Genomic DNA, 27944 nt, shown 5'->3' with positions numbered 1-27944 from the left:
CAAGATTTGATTTTCTGGTAAAACATTTCTCACATTCTGGACATGAAAATGGCTTCTCCCCTGTGTGAATTCTCTGATGTCTACAAAGCTTTGCTTTTTGAAAAAACCCTTTCCCACATTCTGAACATATATATTGCTTCTCCCCTATGTGAATTATCTGATGTTTAACAAGATCTTGTTTTCGGTGATAACATTTCCCACATTCTGAACATGAAAATGGCTTCTCCCCTGTGTGAACTCTCTGATGTAGATCAAGAGCCGATTTGTTGGTAAAACATTTCTCACATGCTGAACATGAAAATGGCTTCTCCCCTGTGTGAACTCTCTGATGTATATAAAGGTATGATTTATGATGAAAGCATTTTCCACATTCTGAACAAGAAAATGGCTTCTCCCCTGTGTGAACTCTCTGATGTATATAAAGATATGATTTCATGGTAAAACACTTTCCACATTCTGAACATGAAAATGGCTTTTCCCCTGTGTGACTTCTCTGATGTCTACAAAGAGATGCTTTTTGAAAAAAACCTTTCCCGCATTCTGAACATTTATATTGCTTCTCCCCTATGTGAATTCTCTGATGTTTAACAAGATCTTGTTTTCGGTAATAACATTTCCCACATTCTGAACATGAAAATGGCTTCTCCCCTGTGTGAGTTCTCTGATGGGAAACAAGACCTGATTTATCTCGAAACCATTTCCCACATTCTGAACATGAAAATGGCTTCTCCCCTGTGCAAGTTCTCTGATGTACATCAAGAGCTGATTTTTTAGTAAAACATTTCCCACATTCTGAACATGAAAATGTGTTATTCCATGTGTGACTTCTGTGATGTACATCAAGATCTGATTTATATTTAAAACATTTCTCACATTCTGAACATGAAAAAGGTTCTTCCCCCATGTTTGGTCTTTGATATTCATCACCCCTTCCAAGATTTTTATTTTGTGTTACAGTCTGTAATGAATCAGAATGAACCTGTTTAAAAGGATCAGATGATGGATCTTTGCAGTTAAGGTCTGTGGAAATATCTGGGATAATGGCATGTTCTTCATCATCGGCTTTAAAATCTGAAGATAGATTTCCTTCTGAGCTCCTGGTATAGTCATCTGCCAAAAATAAATTATTTTTTGAACAATATAACTTTACTATTATAGTGATATTTTATAACATTTATTTTAAAAAAATGTAGTTTACCATATCATGTTATTGGAAAACGGGAGAAAAAAATTCTTTGTGAGGTGGAATAAAAAAAAGCAATACTGTAGTTTTTTGGTGGTTTGTTTTTACGGAGTTCTGAAACACATATGTTATTTTATTGTGCGTGTCTTACAGTGATACCAAAGTTATATCATTTTTATTTTGCTTTCATAACGAAGCTTTGAAAAAGAAAATCTAAATTGTTGCATTGCCATATTCTGACACCCATGATATATTTATATTTCTCTCTACACAGCTGGATGAGGCATTTGTATTTTGTGTGATGAACTATAGTTTCTATTGGTACCATATTGGGTATATATGACTTTTTGATCACTTTCTATTAGCAATAAATATTCAATTTTTTCATTATTTATTAATAAATGGGGAAAGGGGGAAACTCAAAATATTAATGTATTTGCTTTTTATTTTTTTTAAGCAATTTTTAACCCTTTTAAGACCAAGCCATTTTTCACCTTCGTGACCAGGCTTAATTTTGTAAATCTGACGTGTCAATTTATGCGCAAATAACTTTGGAATACTTTTATTTATCAAAGCCATTCTGAGATCTCATGACATCTTGTTCCTGAAGTTAGGGGTAAATTTGGGTAAATATATTTTAATTTTATATTATAAAAAATCCTAAATTTACTGAAAAAGTGCAAAAAAAATAAAATTTTCTAAATTTTAATTTCTAGGCATTAAAGGCAGATAGTGATACCTCATCACAACATTACTTAAGATTCCCTGTATGTCTAGTTAATGTATGCATAATTTTGAAAATTACATTTTGTTTTTTAGGACGTCAGAAGGCTTAGAATTTAAGAAGCAATTTTTCAACTTTTCTATAAAATGTTCAAAACTGACTTTTTGAAAGGACCAATTCAGTTCTTTGAGGTCCTTACATAATATAAATCACCCATAAATTACAAACCGGATTCCAAAAAAGTTGGGACACTATACAAATCGTGAATAAAAACTGAATGCAATGATGTGGAGATGGCAAATGTCAATATTTTATTTAGATGACAGCTCAAACGTTTAATCCGATTAAATGTATAATTTTAAAGAATACGTTGATTAAAAATTTCACTGTGTCAACAAATCCCCAAAAAGTTGGGACAAGTAGCAATAAGAGGCTGGAAAAAGTAAATTTGAGCATAATGAAGAGCTGGAAGACCAATTAACACTAATTAGGTCAATTGGCAACATGATTGGGTATAAAAAGAGCCTCTCAGAGTGGCAGTGTCTCTCAGAAGCCAAGATGGGTAGAGGATCACCAATTCCCACAATGTTGCGCAGAAAGATAGTAGAGCAATATAAGAAAGGTGTTACCCAGCGAAAAATTGCAAAGACTTTGCATCTATCATCATCAACTGTGCATAACATCATCCGAAGATTCAGAGAATCTGGAGCAATCTCTGTGCCCTTAAACGACACTGCACCACAAACAGGAATGCTACTGTAAAGGAAATCACAGAATGGGCTCAGGAATACTTCCAGAAACCATTGTCAGTGAACACAATCCACCGTGCCATCCGCCGTTGCCAGCTGAAACTCTACAGTGCAAAGAAGAAGCCATTTCTAAGCAAGATCCACAAGCTCAGGCGCTTTCACTGGGCCAGGGATCATTTAAAATGGAGTGTGGCAAAATGGAAGACTGTTCTGTGGTCAGACGAGTCACGATTCAAAGTTCTTTTTGGAAATCTGGGACGCCATGTCATCCGGACCAAAGAGGACAAGGACAACCCAAGTTGTTATCAACGCTCAGTTCAGAAGCCTTCATCTCTGATGGTATGGGGTTGCATGAGTGCGTGTGGCATGGGCAGCTTGCATGTCTGGAAAGGCACCATCAATGCAGAAAAATATATTCAGGTTCTAGAACAACATATGCTCCCATCCAGACGTCATCTCTTTCAGGGAAGACCCTGTATTTTTCAACAAGATAATGCCAGACCACATTCTGCATCAATCACAACATCATGGCTGCGTAGGAGAAGGATCCGGGTACTGAAATGGTCAGTCTGCAGTCCAGATCTTTCACCTATAGAGAACATTTGGCGCATCATAAAGAGGAAGGTGCAACAAAGAAGGCCCAAGACGATTGAACAGTTAGAGGCCTGTATTAGACAAGAATGGGAGAGCATTCCTATTTCTAAACTTGAGAAACTGGTCTCCTCGGTCCCCAGACGTCTGTTGAGTGTTGTAAGAAGAAGGGGAGATGCCACACAGTGGTGAAAATGGCCTTGTCCCAACTTTTTGGGGATTTGTTGACACCACGAAATTCTGATTCAACATATTTTCCCCTTAATATTTTCTCAGTTTAAACTTTTGTTCCGTGATTTATGTTCTATTCTGAATAAATTATAAGAAGTTGGCACCTCCACATCATTACATTCAGTATGTATTCACGATTTGTGTCCCAACTTTTTGGAATCCGGTTCTTACCTCATTTTATAAACTACACCCCTCAAATTACTCAAAACTGGTTTTACAAACTATGTTAACCCTTTAGGTGTTCCACAAGAGGTAAAGGAAAATGGAAGTGAAATTAAAAATTTTCAGTTTTTGTGCAGATTTATAATTTTAATAAAAAAAATTCTATAACACGGCAAGATTTAACAGCAAAACGAACCTCAATATTTATTACCCTGATTCTGTAGTTTATGTAAACACCCTATTTATGTTCATAAACAGATGTATGGGCGCACGGCAGGGCGCAGAAGGAAAGGAGCAACATATGGTTTTTGGAGAGCAGATTTGCTGGAATGGCTTTTGGGTGTCGTGTCATATTTGAAGGCACACTAAGGCACCCCTACAGTAGAAACTCCCCAAAAGTGACTTCATTTTGGAAGCTACACTCCTCAAATAACTCATTGAGGGGTTTACTGACCACTTTTACCTCAGAGGCGTTTCATAATATTTAGAAACACATGGCTGTGAAAATGAAAAATTATATTATATATTTTTTTTTTTACAAGAAAAAGCCCAAAATTTTCACTTTGACAAGGGATAACAGGAGAAAATGCACCCCATAATTTATATTCTCCTGAATATAGCAACACCCCATATGCAGTTGTAAACTGCTGTATGAGCGCACGGCAGAATTCAAAAAGAAAGGAGCGGCATCTGCATTTTTGGAATTTGCTGAAATATAATTTAAAGGGGTTATCAGAGTTATGGAAAAAATAAAACTTATAAAACTCATCAGGACTTACATATATATTAGTTAAGCATGATTTCTTAAGAAAAAAAACCCATACTTACACCTTTGCATGGTTCTGTTATTATTGCTTTGTTCACATGCTGCAGTGAAGCTGTGGGGGCGGGTAACAACAATGACTAAGCTCTCCCTTATAAATATTTAAGGGGGTGAATAATCTGCCCTTCCCTGCCCCCTGATCTGCACATCCTAACTTTGCATTAAAAAAAGCAGTCACATGATCATCTCCTAGTTCACACAGACAGAAGATCTTCCGGTTACATTGCAGATACTCTATATATAGGGGCAGTGGTAGTTAAGAAAACCACAGACTACCATAATGAGATTTTTAGGCAACTAAGTGATACCAATGTATACCGTAAACTTGCAGGAAATCCAAAATTTGATATCCTTAGGTGCATAAGGGGCATTTTAGATTAGGCTATGGAAGAGGGCATCATTGATGAGAAGTTATATTCTTTTTTGTATGTGGATCGCCCTAGCACCCCAGTACTGTACGTACTACCAAAAATTCACAAGTCGGGAGTTGATTCTCTCTTCTCCCAAATAGCAATATTTCTAGATAGAATCCAGGCTCCTTTTGCAAGTTCAGCGAAATTCTTTGTACAGGATACTACTCACTTTCTGAATATCATTGGGGATCTCCATCTCCCTGAGAGAGTCATATTAGCATCATTCGATGTAGTAAGTCTCTACACTTCCATCTCCCACAATCGGGGTATGGATGCGGTTGCGAAGTGTTTAAATAACACCTCTTATACCGCGAAATGTAGAGAGTTTATGATTTCTTTACCTGAGGTTGTACTCACCTGAAACTATTTCATGTTCCAAGACAGTTTTTATGTTTAATTACGGGGGACCGCTATAGGGTTTAATATGGCGCCAAATTATGCGAATATCTTTATGGCACACATGGAGGAGGAGTACGTCTATTTGAGCCACCACTTCAGGCATGTCCTGGGGTGATGGCGTTACACAGACAACATTTTCCTCCTCTGGACTGATACACCATCGACATTATGTGACTTTAGGGATTTCCTTAATCAAATAGATCCAGATGTACAATTTACATTAGTCTCATAGGACACTGAATTACAATTCCTGGATGTGACGGTCAGAAGGATTGATAACCACCTGCACACGGACCTTTTTGTTAAACTTACCGACAAAAATATGCTGCTTAGATACGATAGAAATCATCCAAAACCTATGCTAAAATCCCTGCCCCTAAGTCAGTTCTAACGAGTAAGAAGGATTGTAGATAATGAAGAACAGACATACAGGACAGATTGATGGACATACGGACAAAATTTAGGAAGAGAGGGTGCCCTAAAAAACTTGTGGACACGTGTACATGCTATAACTGTTTAAATTGTCCCCTGATGCAAAGGGACCTCACCTTCACACATCCAGTAACAGGGACAGTATATAAGATAAAAGAATATTTGACCTGTGATTCGACGTATGTGCTTTATTTACTTGAATGTCCCTGTCACCTCCTATATGTAGGTGAGACTACCTGGGATCTTAAAAACTAGACTTAATCATCATAGGTACACGATCCGTGAAAAAAGACTTTACCCGTGTCTAAGCATTTTACTGAAGCTAGGCACACGGAGAAGGACCTACGATTCAGAATAATTGACCATGTTACCATCCCTACAGTTGCCATGCTCAAGAGGAGGGAGCTCAATTGGATATATCATTTGCAGACATTAAAACCTAAAGGGGCTGAATGTTGAGTTTAGAGTTGCGTGACCTCGCAGCCTCAGCCCATTAATACTGTGTATTAGGGGAGGATCAGTGCTCTAACTATTATCCTTTTTTTTTTCTTTTTAGATACTATTGAAAGAAATTTTTAACCTCATGAACACGCCACCTAACGGATACTCATGTGTGCTGATAGTGACTGTTCTGTATTTCCATGTTTTCACATACTGCGCTTATATCAATGGACCGGTATTCATAATTTTTCACTTTCTCACTAGAGCCCCTGTGGGCAATCGTCTGGATGTGGGGGATGGGGGACACTTGCCAGAGTCACACCTTTTCCCTTCATGGGACAGACTGGATGGTGGGTCCCAGGGATGGGAGCCAAACCACCCGGATAGCCACTGATTGGGTGCTGTGGTCTTTATGTGCCGCGGCTGGCTTGGTGGGACATAGTGGGCGGGGTCTAGTGGCAATCTTCTTGCTGCTGGTCCCCGATCCACGACGGGTCAGTGACTGCGTCCCCAGCTGACACTGGGGGACCTGCCGCTCCTGTAGATACCCCGCCTCCTCACGTGCAGGATGTGATCTTATAGCTCGGCCTCTCTCTTTTGACTGGGTCCGTTTGGTCAGTTCTCAGTACCAATCCAGCACTGCCAATGATAACTAAAGGCAGAGCTCCTGGCATATTCTGCCTTCGCATGCATGGGAATGTGTGAAGTTCTCGCGCTATTTGTTTTCAACGCAGGCGCAATGAATTTGTTGGAACGCTGTATATCGCACACATGACTTGGAATCAAATGGGTGAGCGCCTCATGAAGTATTATATGTATAGCCTTTTTTAATTCGCACAAGTGCACTTCATTAATTGTTAGGAATGGGGGTCATTTACTATGACATTTTTTACTATATTCCTCTTTTTTGAATATCTGGATTATCACATAAAAATCAACAATTTACTATTGATGCACGTGATGCGAAACCATGTATTATGTATTCACTATGTATTTTTGATGGAAAATCATGTTGATTGATTGATTAATTGTATTGATTTGAATTTGTATATCCACCCGTTTATATACACCTATCTGAGCACGGTTGTGATTGCTTGACAAAGGCTCCATTGAAGAGCTGAAGCATTGCATTGGGCTGGAATAAAAGATCCACTTTTTTTTACACTAAGACCGGTGTGCTGCCTTGCCTTTGGATACTAATATATATATATATATATATATATCTATATATGTACCGTATATAGGAGATGAAAAAACGAGGCAGCACTTCCAGCTTTTGGTGTACGGGTGAAGACCCCAAACTTTAATCCAAGCGACGTTTCGGCCTACTCAATGAGGCCTTTATCAAGCTAGCTTGATAAAGGCCTCATTGAGTAGGCCGAAACGTCGCTTGGATTAAAGTTTGGGGTCTTCACCCGTACACCAAAAGCTGGAAGTGCTGCCTCGTTTTTTCATCTCCTGTATACCGTGGAGGAGTGGCCTGCCTCTGTGGGGATTTGCACCCAGTCCACTGGCTCTGACTGTGCTGCTGCACTATTTGTATTTTATATATATATATATATATATATCTATATGCTCCAATTATCTATATGTATATATACTTATATCTATATGTGGCCAATAATATTTCCCCCAAGCACGGGTGCACCCCCAACTGATGCCGTCTAGATGACTTGACAATTATGTCCAGTTGCGGCCACTTTAAAAGACAGAGGATCAATAGAGATACTCTGCCTTTTGATAACATTTCTGGCAGGTCCGGAGATGTTTAGCATTACAAAGACAGGGGAACAAAGGGCTCCCCTGACTTTGTATGTCGCGGACCTCCGGCACTGTAATTTGCAATCACTTCCCAGGCGGGAGGATCAAAGCATCCCCCTGCCTGGAAGTGCACGCCAGGATGCGCGTGGCTGGTGCAGTGACATCATATCACCGCTCCGGCCAACGTGGACTTGCCTGTAGGCATGCACAGGTCGCTCTGGAGAGAGTGCCGCCGGATTGAAATAGTCCGGCGGCGCTGTGCTCATCAGTTGAGCCAAGCAGCCCCCCCGCCCCCGAGAAGCCAGAATCTACCCCAGGACAACGAGCAAGCGGGAATTAACCCCTGGAGGACGAGCATAGAAGCAAGGATGACCCCCTGGGAATAAGCATTAAACCCTGGAAACGAACTGGCTGAGTAAACCTTTATCCCCCTACAACAACGAGCATTATCCCTATAATTAACCCCTGCAATATCATTAACCCCTTTATATACCCTGCCCTGCATTGAACCCTATACCACCATGATTCCCACTGCCACCAATATACATGAACCCCTGCAATAAACCATTTCCTTATACCCCTGCATTATTCCCACTGCCACCAATAACCCTAAACTCCCTGTCCTGCAATATTAACCACTAAATCCCCACTGTCACCAATTATTAACCCCTGCAATCCCTGGTGACCCTACTATATTTACCCCCTGCTATCCCTGCACATTCCTTGATCCCTGGCCTGCATTAACCCTTGCAGTGCCATCATGACCCTGGATTCTGTTTAACCCCTTGTTTTCCCCATAGGGACAGTGTGTTGCCAGGAGGGAGGGCACTGCTACTTAAAGTCTGTATGTAAGTGTGTTATTTAGATCGTTTGTGGGGTGGAATTGTAATTGTGTATTATGTTGTGTTAGCGTAGTTTAGGTGTATTGTAGTGTGTTTACTGTATTGCGGTGTATGTCTATATATTTAGAGTTGACTAGGAGCAGCACACCATATGTGCGAAGTCTGCGCTCCTCAACATAGAAGCCCAACGGCTTAGGTAGGTTTAGCGTAGGACCCGCCTGACCTGAGACCACCTTGGCGCTTGGTAGGTGGGCACAGATGTGTTTTGATCAAAATATATTGGCTAAGAGTCTCAGATTTTATTTCATCAGAGTGAAGGCCATATAAATACTTGCATGTATTTTGTTATTGCATTATTATCTTTTTTTTGTGTGATTTTTTTCGTGAATGTGGCCAGGGACAGCCGCATATTTATTTATCATACAGTGCAGGATGTTTTTATCTTAGTTTTTTCTGTGATCTTTTGGCTAATATATATTTATAACCACTGATATATTATATATTATATATTACTATTAGATATAGTAGAATTTATAGACTGTAGACTTGTATTTGTTTAATAAATTATTTTATTGTTTAATACGCAGTTTATAGTCTTTTGTGGTCGCCGCTGTAATAATCCATTGCACGTAGTTAAAGAGGTAAAGCAACAAGGTAGTTAGTATTTATTGTATAAAAAGGCAGAGTTATCAATAGACGACTCACGCCTATTTATGAATATTAATTATTGACATTAACTCCAAATATTAATAATTAATATTTAACAGTCGGCATACAGCTGACACTCGCTGCTGATGGCGGTGGCTCAGGAACAGAGCCTCCGCCATCAGATACAGCAGGGGGACATGGATGGGGATAGGTGGGCACAGGTGCCGGCACAGACAGAGCACGGCCGGCAAAGTTGGAGGCAGGGTGCACAGATGGGGGCATGGAGCATATAGTTCCTGATTTCAGGATCTGATCTGCAGAGTGCAGATCAGAGGCTGAAACCAGCACTTTTACACTGCCGAGATCCGATTGGTTAGTCGGCACAGACTAACCAATCGGAGCGACCACTGGGAAGGGGCCTCTCTAATTGGTCCCTTGATGGCATTACTGGACTCTAAACTGTCCATGACAGTGGCAGTGCAGGGGCAGAAGCATTAATACAAGAGCTTTACAGCCCTTGGGTTAAAGAGCTGTCATAACGTTTCTATACGTACTATCTGCATGGTGTATGTGCAGATAGCACGTATATAGCCGTATGACAGTCGTGAAGGGGTTAAAAATACTTTTCACTTGTATTTGTAGTCCCCCTAGGGAACTTGAACATTCGATTGCTTATACCAGTAGTTCTGAAATGTTTCATGCCAAATACCCCCTAGTGACAAGTAGGGTTGAGCGATATACCGGTATTCACGATATAAAAAAGCGGCAATATGGCGATATCACAGTTTCCGAAAAACCGAAGTATATAATGACATCATAGGAGTGGTCGCATGTGTGCTGACCTACTTCTAAAATGTCCGATTCCACCTGCTTATGTTCCCCGGTCACTGGCCTCTACCTCCTGCATTACTACTAGCACGCGGAGGGCTGAACCTGGCTGCAGGGATGAGCAGTTTTTTTTTTTCTTCTTCACTTTATATAAACCTGTGATGGCAACTTTACCAAGACTTTGTACAAACATTAAAGAGGACTTTTCATGGGTCCAAAGAATATGAACTAAGTAGCAGGCTACATAGAGTGGCGCCTAGGGATCTAAGTGCACTTACTATTATTCCTGGGCCCCGCTCCATTCGTCCGTTGTGGCCTCCGGTAATTTCTCAACATCCGGTGCAAGTAGGAGGAGACGCCAGTGTCTCTCCTTCTCCCTGACAGCAGCGCTGTCCAATCACAGCGCAGAGATCAGAGCCAGGGAGAAATAAAAACTTCCAGGAATAATAGTAAGTGCACTTAGATCCCTGGGCGCCGCTCTCTGTAGGCTGCTACTAAGTTCATATTCTTTGTACCCATGAAAGGTCCTCTTTAATATGTGTCACCAACACATGTGTCTTCACTCCAGTGTCCACCTGTGATGTGATACGCATATAAATAGAGACGTCACTGTGTACATACATGACGTGTATATCTGTATATATTGTGCGTACTGGGCTCCGGTAGACTGATTGTTTACATTGATGGTGTTTTGTGTTTTCATCTGCGTCGCCCTTTGTGACCGACAGCCCACTACAGACTGCTAACATAACCTTTGGCTATTTCACTACTCCTTCAGGTAATGACTGCAGTCACTGTCCATTGGGGTGATTTATAGGGGTAGGGGAACTTGATATTTGAAGTCAGCTTCCTCATGTAGTGCTATTTTGGGGGGTGGAGGGTGACATCACCACAGAATGACCCCCTCATACCAGTTGTCACTTCAAGCACATGTGGAGCCCTGTCCTCTTCTTTAAAATCTCCCAAAGAAGACTTCTTCCACGAATTATTCTAATAGGATTTTACCCCAATTAGATGGATTGTAAGAGGCGTCCCTACGCCACCACACAAAGCCCCATACAGTATTATGTCTCCTTGTGGCCCACTGCCCCATACAGTATAACGTCTCCTTGTGGCTGCCCCATACAGTGCAACGTCTCCTTGTGGCATCCCCATACAGGTTAACGTCTCCTTGTGGCTGCCCCATACAGTGTAAAGTCTCCTTGTGGCTGCCCCATACAGTGTAAAGTCTCCTTGTGGCTGCCCCATACAGTGTAAAGTCTCCTTGTGGCTGCCCCATACAGTGTAAAGTCTCCCTGTGGCTGCCCCATACAGTGTAAAGTCTCCTTGTGGCTGCCCCATACAGTGTAAAGTCTCCTTGTGGCTGCCCCATACAGTGTAAAGTCTTCTTGTGGCTGCCCCATACAGTGCAACATCTCCTTGTGGCAGCCCCATACAGTGCAACGTCTCCTTGTGGCGTCCCCATACAGGTTAACGTCTCCTTGTGGCTGCCCCATACAGTGTAAAGTCTCCTTGTGGCTGCCCCATACAGTGTAACGTCTCCTTGTGGCTGTCCCATACAGTGTAACGTCTCCTTGTGGCTGCCCCATAAAGTGTAACGTCTCCTTGTGGCTGCCCCATACAGTGTAACGTCTCCTTGTGGCTGCCCCATACAGTGTAACGTCTCCTTGTGGCTGCCCCATACAGTGTAATGTCTCCTTGTGGCTGCCCCATACAGTGTAACGTCTCCTTGTGGCTGGCCCATACAGTATAATGTCTCCTTTTGGACCCAAGTTTTTTTTCTGCTAAATAGGTATTTATAGCGATATATATCATTATCGCGATACATTTCTTAATATCGTTATCGTGGGAATATTTTTGATATCGCCCAACCCTAGTGACAAGAAGTTCGAGCCAGGTATCCCAAGGAAGAAAAAAATGCTTCTACTCCAGGCCCATTTTCACCTTCCTGCCCAGGCCAATTTTTGCAAATCTGACATGTGTAACTTTATGTGGTAATAACTTTGGAACACTTTTACTTATCCAAGCCATACTGAGACTGTTTTCTAGTGACACAGTGCACTTCATGTTATTTGTAAATTTGAGTCGATATGTTTCACAATATTTATATTTAAAAAAAAATATATATATATATATATTGAAAATGTACCCCAAAATTTAGAAAAATTCGCAATTTTTCAAAATTTGCATTTCTCTTCTTTTAAGACAGATAGTGATACCTCTTGAAATAGTTCTTACTTTACATTCCTCATATGCCTAATTTATGTTGGCATCGTTTTGTAAATGTTATTTTATTTTTTGGGGATGTTAGATGGATTTGAATTTTAGAAGCAATTTTTAAGACAATTTCAAAAGCCAGCTTTTTAAAGGACCAATTCAGTTATGAAGCGACTTTGAGGGGCTTACATCATAGAAACCATAAAGGATGCCATTTTAGAAACTACTCCCCTCAAGTTATTCAAATATAATTTTACTAACTTTGTTAATCCTTTAGGTGTTCCACAAGAATTAAAGCAAAAGAGGACAAATTTCACTTAACCGCCAAACAAAAGTCAATATTTATTACCCTGATTCTGCAGTTTACAGAAACATCCAATATGTGGTCGTAAACTGCTGTATGGGCACACGGCAGGGCTCTAAAGGCAAGGAGCAACAAACGGATTTTGGAGGGCAGATTTCACTGGGATCATTTTTGAGGTGCCATGTTGCATTTGAGGACCCCCCTTATACAAAAAAAATATATATTTTTTTTATGGCATTTATCTGATGAGGTAGATCATGTGATATTTTCATAGAGCCGGTGGTCATTGACACTGCAATACCTAATATGTCTATTTATTTATTATTTTATTATATTAAAAATGGCTTGATGAAGGGAAACTGGCAAACAGCTCCTGTGCCTGCCCCATAACCATGACTTATTACTATGCCAATTTGTGGGAAGTTACCACTGTGATGTACTATTTCATCAAATGTTGGGAAGGGGTTAAACAGCAGACACGTCTGGGTCTAATGTCTGGTATCCGCAATTACAATTGCAGACATGCCGTAGTCAAATGTGACCAAAGTATCTGGAAAATAAAAAAATAAAAAAAAACGAGAACACATGCTTTAGGGCCTGCAACGGCTCCCGACGATTGAGGAAGCCGTTCACTTTCTGTAGCAGTCCAGCCCCCCTAGTGATTTGAGGCTGTCACAGCTATGTGGTGTAGAAAAAGAAGACAAACATTTTTTTAAAACATAAAATGTCAAAAATATATAAAAATTTTAATGACCTCCTTTCCTCAAAATTGAAATAAATATAGATACATAATAATAATTAGAATAACCATAATCATCTTTATTTATGTAGCACCAACAAAAACACTTGTAACATAAAAAAAAAATTTTTTTTATCCCACAGCGTAATGGAAAAAATATCAAAATGGTTGATTCACCCGATTCTTTTAAAAAGAATTTAATAAATAGTGAAAAAGTCCTACACATCACACAATTATATTGAAAAAAGCACTGATTGCCCCTCAAAAAATTAGCCAATAGATGTAAAAATATAAAAGTATGGGGGTCAGAATATGGCAAATTGTAATTTTTTTTCAATGTATGTTTTTTTTTTCTATATTAAAACACAAGTAAAACTATACAAATGTGGTATTGTTGTAACTGTACTGACTCTGAGAATAAAGGTAATAGGTCAGTTTTACCATTTAGGAAACGCCGTAAAAACAAAACCTATAATACTGTGGCGGCATTGCATTTTTTTTGCCAGTTCCACCCGGGAGTAGGGAAATTCAGAAATGGAAAAATCACCAAGGGCTAAAAAGCTATGAACATCTTCTGGGCAATTTTATTTTTATAATTCCATATACTCATTTTGGACTACAAATCATTTTTTCAATTAGTCTTTATTAAAAATGTTCTGGCTCTTAGCTACAAGAGTTACAAATCAGTCTGTTTGCGAGCTGCGACTTTGTGTTTTCTTTGAATCCTGTCAGCTGATGGCTCATGTGTACCTCTCAACTGACCTCAAACAGTAATCATTGGGCAATTCTTATCAAACTACTAAGAACGTGGCTTAAATAAGCGTTTATGAGGCCAGGTAGTCAGAGATAACTACATATGAGCAGTCAGCTGATGGGATTCAAAGAAAACACAAAGTCACAGCTCGTAAAGACAGTTTATTTTTATTTTTTCACTCTTGTATCTGAGAAACGCCAGAACATTCTTAATAATGACCAATTTAAAAAATGATTTGCCCAAAAAGAGTAATATGCAATTTTAAAAAATGCCCCAGAAGGTGTCCATAGCCTTTAAAGGCAGTGCTGGAAGCATTGGGGACCCTAGCGGGTGTGTGGTCAGATTAATAACAAGTGAGTGCTGTACACACGACACATTTGTCTGTAGTGAATCCATACGTTTCAAGTGTTTGGGACATTATTTCTGATGTCTGGTTGAACAATTGTCTTTTACAGTGGATATTTTTTTTCTGATTCATTGTATTTTAACGCACACAAGTCAGATTAGGGCCAAATCTGTCATTGGAGCCAACTCCATTATTCACAAAGTAAATTCTCAATAGCATTGTCTTGAGTGTGCTTTGTAGAAAGGGATTTTGTACATTTAAGTTCTCTTCTTCAGTTCTCTAAAATCCAAACAGTTCCATACATTAGGGCAAAATAAAATGTCTGGAATGCGGAAGCAGGGCTCCAAACGAAAGACAACCCAGGCCTTTTCCTCAAAAAGTCAGATTGTGGCTAATACCAGCCTTAGCTATTCAGGCAATAGTAGAAATAGTACTAGTAGTTGGCCAAAGTTCCCCCTGGCTCCCGAAAAGCGCAACATTATTACTGAGGAGAAAGAGGATGAGATTGTGGACTGGATGGCTCACTCCTCCTCTCAGTCACAGGAGGATGACATGCCTTCTGGGTCTGAGAGCATGCCTTGGAGCCAGGGGTCACAGCGGTCTTCCTGCTCCTCCTCCTTCGAGCCACAGAGAAGCCCATCAGTTACGTCCTCTGTATCCACTGCCTCATCCTAGTGGGACGCCTTCTTTTTTTTCCTTTAGAGGCCACCAAATCCCACTGCACACTCTGGCAGATAGTCAAGAGAGTCTCCCTGTGGACTTTTTAGTCTTTAGATTGCCCAGAGGTGGAGGTTCGTGGGGACCCCATGCGTAGCTGTATTGGTGGTGATAGTAATAGTGGCACCGGTAGCCAGGGTGGTGGAGGTAGGGGCAATGGTAGCTACAGTGGCAGTGGCGGCACATTCAGAGCGGGAAATCTAGATGGGGGCTAAGGAGCTCAGAGTGAGCTATCACAGTCTGGAGTGACAGGGAGGTTGACGACTCCGATGATGATTGTTTGTTAGACAGGACCTAGGAGCCGGGTCCGAGTGGTGAGGAGGAGCTCGCATCAGAGGCGAAGGACGGTGGCAGCAATAAAAGGGAAGAGGAGACGTAAGGTCATAAGCTTCGGGAATGGGGGAGGCCACAAGTAATGTGGGGGCATCAGGGCTGAAGAGTGAAAGGGCTAAAGCAAGCTCGGCCACCTCTGGGCAGAGTGGGCAAACATGTGCCCCCTGGGAGTTTTTTTTCACTCTGCCAGAAGACAGCAGCACTGCCCTGTGCAAGCTCTGCAAGTAGAAAATTAGCTATAGCCAAAAAGACACACACCTACACACCACATCTCCATGGAATCGCATGAAGCAGCATCACCCCATCCCACTGGCAAACCAAGGTGGCCGCCAGCGACTGCAAAAAGACTTTGCTGATCCTAGTCTCCTTTGCATCGGCAGTACTAGGTCTTTCACATCCAGGTCATTACTTTGTGCTTTTCCAGCTCATACTCCTACTCCTGGGGACATGTAACAAAAATCTCTGAAGTTTTCCTCATGAATATTTGTGGGCGTCAACAAAGACTGCCTTTTCCCTCTCCCTGCTCTCCCCGAATAAAAGTGCTGCCCTGACTGCAGTCTGACTGCTGGGATACTCATGTTGCATGAGTGGGACTACAAACCCCAGCAGTACAGTGCAGTACAATGACATGGCTGATACACACAGGATCTTCCCACTACCTGTTCTTGTGCAATGCTCTGCAGGCACTTCTTCTCCATAAGAGTACAGAGCAGAGAACTCATCCAGTCTTTGTCAGCTCTGTGTTGTGCAGGAATGAGGAGGGAAGATCCTGTGCACAGCCTTCGTTTCTTCAGTGCCTAGTCACTTGGGAGAAGAGGATGTCCTGCAGCTGCTCAGCATCTGAGGCAGAGCCTCCAACCCAGAGTCTGTGCTGCTGATGGTAAAAAGGGTTAAACTGTGCTAAAGAATCCAGTGGGAGGGGAGCAGACACAGAGCAGACAGCAGCTCCAAACAGCATTGCCTACAGTGACCTTCTATGCACAGAGGCAGACCTGCTTCCTCCTGCAGCCCATGCTTGTGCACAGAACATCATCAGAGCAGGGAGAGAAGCTGACATCACCGGTCATTTGACACTCAGCTAACTAGGAAACAGGGCCACTGCAGATGAAGTAAGTGAATTGAAGAACTTTACATTTGCTTAGTTAGAAACATACAAAGAACAAAACAAAAACTTGGACAATCCCTTTAAAAAAGTTCACTGGCCTGCGCACAGTGCTAGCAAAGTCAAGAAAGCTGTCCAAATATTTCAGCCATTTCTACGCGATAAGGAACGCTCTCTTGGACTTGCAGCGTCAGAACTGTCTGCCGTTACACCACATGATCTGCGATAGGCCAACTAGCTGGAATTCGACACTGCACATGCTAGAGTGACTCTTAAGAGCAGTGGAAAGTAGTGAATGACTGTCATGCACCAGCCAGAATCAGCAAAGCTAGTGAGAGCATGTGTCATTTCGAGATCCCTGTTCGGTGCTAAAGCCCTTGGAAGAGGCCACAAAATTTGTCAGCAAGGACAGCTGCAGCCTGAATAACCTCAATCCCCTTGTGTTAGACACTAACACTCATGCAGCAGGATACAACAGAGGAAGACGTTCAGCTAGCGCATCTTGCTGCCTGCCCTGTTACTGCTGGGGACCTCGGAGGAGAAGGTCCAAAAGGGGGAGGATGAGGAGCTTCCACTAAAGGAAGGGGAGAAGGAGGATGGCCAGGAAGAGGTGGAGGAGGAAGAGGCAGTGTTGGAGGAGCAGGAGGAGGCACATGACAATGACGATAAAACTGGTCACAACACAATTGTCACAATGGGGGGCAGAAATGGAAAGAACTGGCTCCTCGGACACACTGGTCAGGATGGAGAGCTGTATGCTTGCTTGCTTACACAGTGACAGGCATATCGAGCACATGAAGCAGACTGACAATTTCTGGATAGCCATGCTTTTAGACCCATGCTATCAGTCCAAAATGGGGGAGTGTTTTACTCCTGAGGAAATGGAGGAGAAATTATGTTTCTACCAGGAAACACTGTGTACCATGCTTTCGGATTTTGTGGACTGGTGTCAGTGGAACCAGCTCCAGATCAACGCGGGCAAAACCAAGGAGCTGGTGGTGGATTTCCGCAGACACAGGCCCTCTGCTTTTTCTGGTGAACATACAGGGATCAGACATTGAGGTGGTGGACTCTTATAAGTACCTCGGTGTTCACCTGAACAACAAACTGGACTGGAGCCATAACACTGATGCCCTTTTCAATAAGGGTCAGAGCAGACTATCTGTTGAGGAGACGGAGGTCCTTTGGAGTGCAGGAGAAGCTCCTAAAGACCTTCTTTGACTCAATGGTGGCATCAACCATAGTCTATGGTGTGGTTTGATGGGGGGGGCAGCTTATCTGTGGCTGAGAGACAGAGATTAGATAAGCTCATTAAGAAGGCCAGCTCTGTCCTAGGTTGTCCCCTTGATCCAGTGCAGTTGGTGGGTGACAGAAGAACTGTTAGACAATGTCTCCCACCCCATGCATGAAGCTGTTGTGGAGCTGAAGAGCTCCTTCAGTGACAGACTGCTGCATCCAAGGTGCACGTATCGTAGGTCCTTCCTCCCAGCAGCAGTTAGGATTTATAACCACTGTTCCCAACAAACCCAGTTGTAAATTTTTTAAGTAAATTCTGTGTTATGTTTTTCTTGTAGTTTTACTCTTTAATTTGTAATTACTCTTATTTTTGCTCCTGTTGTAAATGTGATTGCTGCTGTTATGCAAAAATGTCCCCACTGAGGGACAATAAAGGCAGTTTTCTTCTTCTTCTTCTGGACAGCAGACGCTTGCCACCAGCGTGTCCCAAAAGGGAGGCCCCTCTCCGTCCTCCCTTCCCCGCAGAGTCACCCACATCCTGCCATAAGCAGCAGAAGGCGCCACAGCAGCAGTAGCAGCAAGTTCAGCTTACCTACCATGATAGAGCAGGTTTTTAATGTCCCACGCCAGGCTCAGCCAAGTCTGCAAGCCCAGTCCACTCAGCTAATTGCCCAGGTTCAGGCCTAACTGGACTCTGGTCCACATAGTTCATTCTCACACCCCATGGACTTCTGGGCAGGCAGACTGCAACAGTGGCTAGAACTGGCCCAGTATGCTCTTGGTCTTCTTTCTTGCCCAGCCTCCGGTGTCATCTCGGAGAGGGGTTTTAGTGCCGCAACGGGGGTGGTGACACCCAAACTGACAAAATTGTCCTTCGTCAATATCCAAAATATCACCTTTGTTAAAATGAACCAAGCACTCCTCCAGCTGAGGCAGATGAGTAGATCTGGCCTTGCTGATGGTGTACCATCTTGCCACTGTTGTTGTTTGCCTGCCTCCGTGCCTACCAACATGTTCCATACGGCTGCTGCTGCCATCATGTCATGGGGTCATTACCATGCCACTGCTGCTGTCTGCCTGCCAACATATACTGTATTGCTGCTGCTGATGTTGCCACCACCACTGGAGTTGCCACTCCATGCTCCTGGCCGCCTACTGCCACCTATTAACACTTTGCATCCAACACTTCTACTATTCATAGACTGCTAATTTACTGCCCTGCTAGGTTGCTACTACTGCCACTACTGTTGAAGCCACATGCCGCTAGTACCTTACCTTTAACACACTTTAATCCTGCTGCTCTCAAGTAAAAGTGAACATTTTTTGAGACTTGATCCCAACACTTCTGAAAATTGGCACTGCGTGCATTCTGGCCCCGATAACCAACAACCAATTATTTCTTCTGACCATTAGCCCTACATGCATTCTGACCCATTGAAGGCATCATTTTTGGACACTTGGTCCCTCATTAAGCGACTTCTTTTTTTTTTTTTAAATAACACCATGTGTGTTTAAACTCCATCTGCCTTCGATAAGGGGCAATTTTTGGAAGGAATAGGAAAAAGCTTAAAACATGCTACAGCATTGTGTGTTTTTAAACACTCCACTTTTTAATGCTGTCAAACATACCTTTACCCAAAGCTATGTGTGTCAGTGTCACTCTGACATGATTTGTTAGTGCTGTCATTGCATCCAAGAACTCAGGAAGCGGGGAGTTAAAATTGAAAAAAGTCAGAAAAAAATTAACAAATCGAGATAGGATCTTTTCCTAAAAATTCAGAGCCTTAGAAGACTGGAGGGAGTTATATACCAATTTCCAAGGTAATTGGAGCCATTTTGGAACCGAACCGGGTCTTGAAGTATTCGCTCACCTATAGAGATTACACTCAAAGGCAGACTGGAATTGTATGGTGAATGGTGTGGCACAGTTGGATGGGTGATCTGATGACAAAAATAAGGTGTAGAAGTTCCTGGATTAGAGCACAGAGTCCGCTGATAAGTCTCTTGACTACAGAGCATTCAGATAAAGTTAACCAAAATTAACAAAATCTTTGCAGGGTTTGTGGAGTATTTTTAAGCTCAGGGTGACAGGAACCTATAACTTGCCACTGGGGAAAAGAAGCACAAGCCCAAGGTGATGTCCTTACATTCATCTGTGCTTTGAAGAATTCAACTCCTCTAGATAGACAGTGAAGTGAAGTGGAGACGTTGCCCTTAAAAGGGTTGTGCGAGAATGGGGGGGGTTTTGGGCAACCACCTTCCCACACTTGACTAGACCTCTAAAGGGAAACTTACTTACCTGTTTCCTTGTGATGAATCCATTGCAGTCCAGGAGGAGAAGGAGTGAGGAGCTATAGTGTGGAAACAGATAAGTAGACTTCCCTTTATAGGTCTAACCAAGAGGGGGGTTAACCTACCCCCCCCCCCCCCCATCTTTCATAACCCCCTGACAACTCCCAGCCTAGGACAAAGCTGTGTTACCCAATTGCATAGTGTCCTCCACAACTGAAAGCAGAAGGAGTACTGAAGGTTGGAGCCAGACAAGGGTGCTGTCAAGTGTGTAACTTCTATTAGGACCTTTCCCAAAATATGTAGGTTGACTTTGATGGCTAATATCAGTTTTTTGAGGACTGAAAAAAAGATTACGACCCACCAATTTGTTCTGGTCATGGGCTAACTTTGTTGACGTAGACGTGAAATAGACGTATGCAGCTTGATGGCATAATAACTAACTGTGAAAGCTCCCTGCTTCAGGTGTAGCAGAACTAATGCAGCAGATTACATATGTCTAGGTTCCCCAAAAACCTTTAAGAAATGTAGGCAGGAAGGAGGTCAGAGAAAACATAATTTGTACATTCTGCTCCCATAAAGGTGATGCCCAGGCAAGAGCTTCGCTGGCAAGTAAGGCAACATGAAGGCTACCTTGGCCTGGTGAGAGCAGACTTGCTGAGGACACAGTCTTCAAAGTGTCTGGTACACTGCTTGATGAATCTATGACAGGCATTGAGGTCCTTGTCAAGCCATAGGAGGTGGGAGGAAACGTGGAAGAATCTTCTTGGTGAAAATGGAGGTCAGCTGAACCACCAAAGTAGCGTTTGAAGTGGTTTCAGACACAAGCTATCCAGTTGAATACAGATTTCCCAGATTCAGTTCCAGGTCCAGTTAAATACAGATTCCCCAGATTCCTGCTAACAGGAGCCCTTTTCAGCCACTTAACTGGACAGTGCACAAATGACGTCAAGCAGGGGAGTAGACATTTTGGCACTTTTTTATGCCCCGGTGATACTGTTATGGCTATGCCCTGGAAATGTGGCTTATCTTAACTTTAACCTGTTTGATGCTGCCTAGACTGGGGTGTAGAGCCTAAAGGCCCCCATACACATTAGTGACTTGTCAGCCGAACCCGTGGATTCCAATATGTATGAGGAGCTCCGAACTCTTCCCCCAACAGATGATGTTGGAGAAGAGAAGGATCTGGCGAAATGATTACTTTCACCCAATCATTTTGTTCTCCTAGTGGATAAAGATTTATGAAGGTAAATGTGTATGGAGAAGTTGTTAGGGAGGTGGATGTGCATGCTCAGCTTAAAGGATGAACTCGTCTTCAACCACTGGCCCCTCATTTGGAGGTATTGTATGGACTTTGTTGCAGGATGACAGTCAGGTCACGTCTCCCGGATACTTATGGACTAGCAGCAGCAGACTAGTCAGTAATGGTGTCAAAGACTGTCACCAGTAAAATGACAGATGCGATAGAAGCATGGCCAAGAACAAAGCTGAGGTCACAATCAGAATAGTAGCAATGCACAGGATCAAGAACCGGGAAAGCGACTGCTCTTACCAATGCATGGCAGGACAATAACAGGTCACTATGGTGTGGCAACTAGAGAAGCAGTGAAGGAGGCTTTCATTGGATTAGCAACTGGAAATGGCTGCTAGCAAAAGCCGCAGCTGCGCCCTGGAATCGGAGCGAAGTGCGTAACAAACCGCAGTAGAATATTATACTAAGAGAACTCATACGTGGCTGTGGTGGCACTCCTTCAGAAATGGTCAATTAATGAGACATTTAAACTCCTTATCCTATAAACAGATCCAAATCATTTCCCTGTGTCTGTGCATTTTCCATACCAGAAGAAACATGGGAAGACTTTTCTTATTATTAAAGGGAACCTCTCACCTCCAAAACACATTTTAAACCGACATAATTACCTTACAGTAGCCCCCAGTGTGTTCCTAATCATGTTTTTTATTCCTCCACTGGTTGTTGTATACTTTATAAAAACTCAGTTTTAATCTGTGATTTCGCTATCCTCAGAGTCAGCTTGAAGTCAAGGGGCAACGGCTTCCTTGCTTCAAGTCAAGCTAAGCCCTCCCCTCACCTGTCCTCCCTTCACTCTGACATCCTGCTGTGAGGCTGGGATCATGCAAGTCTCGCGCATGCGCAGTGCGCTCCTTGTCACTGCACGATCCCATCTCCGTCTCCCACACTCAGCCAGCCACTTTCATCTCTCAGCGCAAGTGCTGGGCGCGCGCACGATACAAAAGCCCGCCTGTCACCTCCAGTTCTGTAAGAAGGTCTGGCAGACATCCTTCTCTACCTCTTGCATGATGTTCTTTGCTTTGGTTTCACTTTGTCATCTCCTTTCCTTCTCCCAGGTGTCACCTATTTAGACTAATTGTCTCCCTTTATATTCCCTCCCATACTGCCTCACTTTGCGGTTTATACTACTTCCTGGATGAAGTGTTCACTGCTGGAGGCTGCTGCTGCTGTTTACTCAGATAAGTCTTTTCATGTATTGCGTTTCCTTGCTGGCTTGATTCTAGGTGACCCTGACTCCGTCCGTATTAAGTGCAGGGAGCCGGTGGTCATGTCTGTAACGGATTTCCTGGCACCCCAACCGGGTACCTCCGTCGAATGATGCTCCTAGTGCTTCCCGAGGACTCCAAGCACTCCACTTGACTCCGTAAGCGCTGCAGACCCCACGAACCGCCGAAGCTTGGTTGAGGTCTCACCATCTCCTACCCACCCTGGACCTACGACAAGGCTCCAGGCTCCAGTGGGTGGACCTCTCCTAAATCCAGAGAGCAGGAACAGCTCTTACAAGAGCTAATAGTATAGCCAGGGGAGTATAGCAAATCTTCAGCGTATAGCAATTCCCAGTGTCTATCAGTTACCCAAACACCAGCCTCAACATGATGAAAGGTACAACAGGAACTCTCTATTGAACACACAAGCATTGACTTATACACATTTTCCAACAAGGTTACCACCCACAGGGTTTTGTAAAAACAACTAATTAACACGTACAATATACTTAGATACTCCCACACAAAATCCTCCCCCCTGCCTGTGATACAATTACCCCACACAATGGGTTGATGCAATTGTATCACAGGCAGGAGAATACACAATGTCTTCTGTCCTGGAGACAACTGAGGCGTAATTTAATTATCTCTCAGGATCAAGGGAAATCGCCAATACACACATGGAGACAATAGGACAGACATCACCACTCAAATATACAATGTCCCACCCTTTACAGTACACATAGACATTTAACATACCCCAAAATGGCACGAATTAGACCAGGGGTTCAAACGTTAGTAAAAGTCCTTTGTGAACAAAGGAAGCATGGCTGATGAGAGGGCCCATAATCCTGGGGCAAGAGGCTGGCAACCAGGCCTCTCCACCACCCAGTGGCGAGGTTGGTTTCGCCACATTTCTCCCCTTTTCCAAACAGGCTAACAGGGCATCTGACCTTCTGCCGGTCAGTGCCCTTGTTACTCCAGCAGCCCACCCACACAACATAAACAGCAGTACAGCCCACCCACAATAAATGGTTACTATACCTGAGCAAGGGATAAACCTGTCCATGTCCATGTGCCTCACCACGGCTGTGTGGGGGACTGGTAGACTGCCTTGGTGGTTTGCTGAGTGGGCAGAGACCAGCGGTACTTTGCCCTGGTGCCAGCGCTACCACGGAAGAAGCCTGGTTGTAGTAGGGGGAGACCGACTGTCTCCCCTTTAGATACACCGCTCTGCTGTTGTAGGGAGAGACCGACTGTCTCCCCATTAGATAGACCACCATGCTGCTGTGGGGGGAGACCGACTGTCTCCCCTTTGGCTAAACAGCTCTGTTGCTGGGGGACAGGACCGACTGTCCCTACCCTCTGTGCTGTGAGTGCAGAGACCATGGTCCCATCTGCACTGTTGTGGGGCTTACTGTCTCCCCCTGGTTCGTTAAACTGCCACTGGGGGATGGAGACTGTGCTCCCAATTCCTTGTAGATCACACGGCCGCTGGGGAATGGAGACTGGACTCCCAATTCCCTGTAGATCACACGGCCGCTGGGGAATGGAGACTGGGCTCCCAATTCCCTGTAGATCACACGGCCACTGGGGAATGGACACTGGGCTCCCAATTCCCTGTAGATCACACGGCCGCTGGGGAATGGAGACTGGGCTCCCAATTCCCTGTAGATCACACAGCCGCTGGGGAATGGAGACTGGGCTCCCAATTCCCTGTAGATTACACTGCCGCTGGGGAATGGAGACTGGGCTCCCAATTCCCTGTACATCACATGGCCGCTGGGGGATGGAGACAATGCTCTCCTCTCCCTGCAAAACATACTGCCGCTGGGGAGCAGGACCGACTGTCCCTACTCCCTGACACTCCGGCTGCCGTTGGGGATCTGGGCCAACTGCCCAGTATCCCTGTAGGGCCGGTGGAGAGACCTCGGTCCCATCTCCACCTGCCATATGGGGTTCCCCCCAGGACCAGTCTATGAGGTCCCCTACCTGTGTAGCTGGTACTGAAGCAGGGGTTACTTCAGTCGGGTCTTCCCAGTAAACCTCCACAATATCCTCCCAGCTGAAGGGCTCTGGACCTGGGTCTGACACTCTGCTCTCTCACTGAGCCCTCTCAATGGAGTGGAAGAGACCTTGGTAGTCCTGCTCCAGTTCCCTCTCCAGGGTTGCTAGGTGAGCCAGGTCTTTCTCTACCTCGTGGGGGTCATCCCAATCCTGCCTAGCCTCCCTCTCGTAGAAAATGTTCTGAAGTCTGGACTGTGCAGGGCTCCCGAAGTCAGGCTCTGCAAAGGACTCCCATAACAAGCCAGGACCATCAAACTCCTCTCCCTCTGGCTTGTCATGTTCAGCTATCATGGGTATATACTGTGCCATATACCACCAGAGCGCCTGGTAGGCCTCCTTCAAACATAGCTCCTGCCATACCCGGTGCTCTAGTTCCTTCACCCATTCCTCCAGGGGCTGCTCTCCCAGGAAGAGGATCCGCAGGGCCACTTGCTTCTGCAATCGCTGCTCTCCACTGGGGAGACTCTCAACTCGCTGGTATTGTACATTACTCAGGGCCTAGTACCAGATGCCTTTCCTTAATGCATCCCGGCCATCCAGGTCTTCCTCATCGTATGCCACTGCTGGTTCCATCCTGCTGCTGTAGCCAGGGGCGCTGTACGGATACTAGCGTTGCACTCAATTTTGTCAATCCACGAACGGTGTCTCCGAGCTGCTTCTCCTCTCACTAGGACGCCATCCCACTTATTGCCACCAATGTAACGGATCTCCTGGCACCCCGACCGGGTACCTCTGTCGAATGATGCTCCTAGCGCTTCCCGAGGACTCCAAGCACTCCACTTGACACTGTAAGCGCTGCAGACCCCAAGAACCGCCGAAGCTTGGTTGAGGTCTCACCATCTCCTACCCACCCTGGACCTACAACAAGGCTCCAGTGGGTGAACCTCTCCTAAATCCAGAGAGCAGGAACAGCTCTTACAAGAGCTAATTGTATAGCCAGGGGAGTATAGCAAATCTTCAGCGTATAGCAATCCCCAGTGTCTATCAGTTACCCAAACACCAGCCTCAACATGATGAAGGGTAAAACAGGAACTCTCTATTGAACACACAAGCATTGACTTATACACATTTTCCAACAAGGTTACCACCCACAGGGTTTTGTAAAAACAACCAATAAACACGTACAATACACTCAGATACTCCCACACAAAATCCTCCCCTCTGCCTGTGATACAATTACCCCACACAATGGGTTGATGAAATTGTATCACAGGCAGGAGAATAAACAATGTCTTCAGTCCTGGAGACAACCAAGGCGTAATTCAATTATCTCTCAGGACCAAGGGAAATCGCCAATACACACGTGGAGACAATAGGACAGACATCACCACTGAAATATACAATGTCCCACCCTTTACAGTACACATAGACATTTAACATATCCCAAAATGGCACGAATTAGACCAGGGGTTCAAACGTTAGTAAAAGTCCTTTGTGAACAAAGGAAGCATGGCTGATGAGAGGGCCCATAATCCTGGGGCAAGAGGCTGGCAACCAGGCCTCTCAACCACCCAGTGGCGAGGTTGGTTTCGCCACAGTGTCCCCTCACTATTATAGGGTTTTCAGGTGTCACACAGTCTCAGGTACGTGGGCATGCAATCGTCTACCATTGAGACCCTTGCATGAGCATAGCAGTCAGGGAGAGCTCTTAGGGTTTTATAGGGCTCACCTATATGCTCCTTAGTTTGGGATCAAGCCAGTCGGACGTTTATTCATAAGTTCCAGCTATCTACATTATCCGTGACACCGCCGCACTGTGAAGGGAGGACGGGTAAGGGGCGGGCTTAGCTTGACTTGAAGCAAGGAGGTCGCTGCCCCCTTGACTTCAAGCTGACTCTAAGGATAGCGAAAACACTGATTAAAACAGCGTTTTTATAAAGTATACAACAACCAGTGGAGGAATAAAAAACATGATTAGGAACACACTGGGGGCTACTGTAAGGTAATGATGTCAGTTTAAAATGTGCTTTGGAGGTGAGAGGTTCCCTTTAAGGATTCTCTCTGTATACCCACCTTCTGAAATGACTTTAGCTTAACTATCCTGCTAGATAAACCTTCTCTGAGTATTTACTGCGCACAAATCTGCAGAGGCAAAATCGGAGCCTTTACACCTAAAGTAGCTGAACTATTAAAGGGCTTTTCTGAGACTTAATTACTGATGACCTACTCTCTGGTTAGATCATCACTATCTGATCGGTAGGGGTCCAAACCTGAGATGCAGCAGCCTTCTTACAGCTTTTGCTAGACTGAATGGCAACATTTTTATTGGTCAAACGACATGGGGGCTGTTGAGCAATCTAAAAGTGAATAAGGCTGAGATGCAATACCAAGAACAGCCTCTATACAATGAATGGCGCTGTTCTTGGTGAACATGGAGAAGGCCTTCTCAAACAGCTGATCGGTGGGGGTCCTGGGTGTAAGACCCCAACCGATAAGATACTGATGACCTATCCAGATGTGGATTTATAGCTGTTGAAAAGAGCTTTAAAAAAAAAAAATAGTATCTATACATACAGATAAATGAGAGGACGGGTGTATGTAGTCATGTCTATTACCTGGTAATGTGAGGGACCGGTGATCCTCCATCAAGATGTTCTTATCTCCATCTACCTGATCATCCTGTGGGACATTGTGATGTTCTTCTGAACTATCCTGTGGAAGAAGAGGACTGGGACATCTCTCCGGTGTTCTTCTCTCTTCCTTAACTGTAGGAAACACATCCAGTGACTGAATTCATTCCTTACATACAGATAATGAGAGGACGTGTGCATTTAGTCATGTCTATTACCTGGTGATGTGAGAGGCTGGTGATCCTTCATCATGACGTCCTTGTACAGGTCTTTGTGTCCTTCTAAATACTCCCACTCCTCCATGGAGAAATAGACAGTGACATCCTGACACCTTATAGGAACCTGACAACACAATGATACAGTCATCACCCAGATCCCTTCATAGCGTTCCTGTATAATGTCCCAGCATTCCCAGCAGTGTCACCTCTCCAGTCAGCAGCTCAATCATCTTGTTGGTGAGTTCTAGGATCTTCTCTCTATTGATTTCCTCATGTATCAGGGGGTGAGGTGGAGGCCCCGTGATTGG

The 27944-nt window shown here is 43.9% G+C and overlaps 1 protein-coding gene across 1 annotated transcript; it reads right to left on the bottom strand.

Annotated features, from left to right (window-relative positions):
- Window positions 1-61: 61 nt before the first annotated feature.
- On the bottom strand, window positions 62-27670 carry LOC122941930 (oocyte zinc finger protein XlCOF6.1-like; the record flags this gene model as incomplete). Its single annotated transcript, XM_044299428.1, has 3 exons — window positions 27637-27670; window positions 27404-27553; window positions 62-1110 (listed from the first exon to the last, which is right to left on the bottom strand). Coding segments are annotated over exons 1-3 (1233 nt in total), but the record flags the coding sequence as incomplete, so codon positions are not given.
- Window positions 27671-27944: the final 274 nt, after the last annotated feature.

This window comes from Bufo gargarizans, chromosome 6 (assembly GCF_014858855.1).
Source record: "Bufo gargarizans isolate SCDJY-AF-19 chromosome 6, ASM1485885v1, whole genome shotgun sequence".
NCBI classification, from domain to species: Eukaryota; Metazoa; Chordata; class Amphibia; order Anura; family Bufonidae; genus Bufo; species Bufo gargarizans.
The sequence above is the reverse complement of the archived record's forward strand: the minus strand, read 5'-3'. Positions and strand labels throughout refer to the sequence as shown.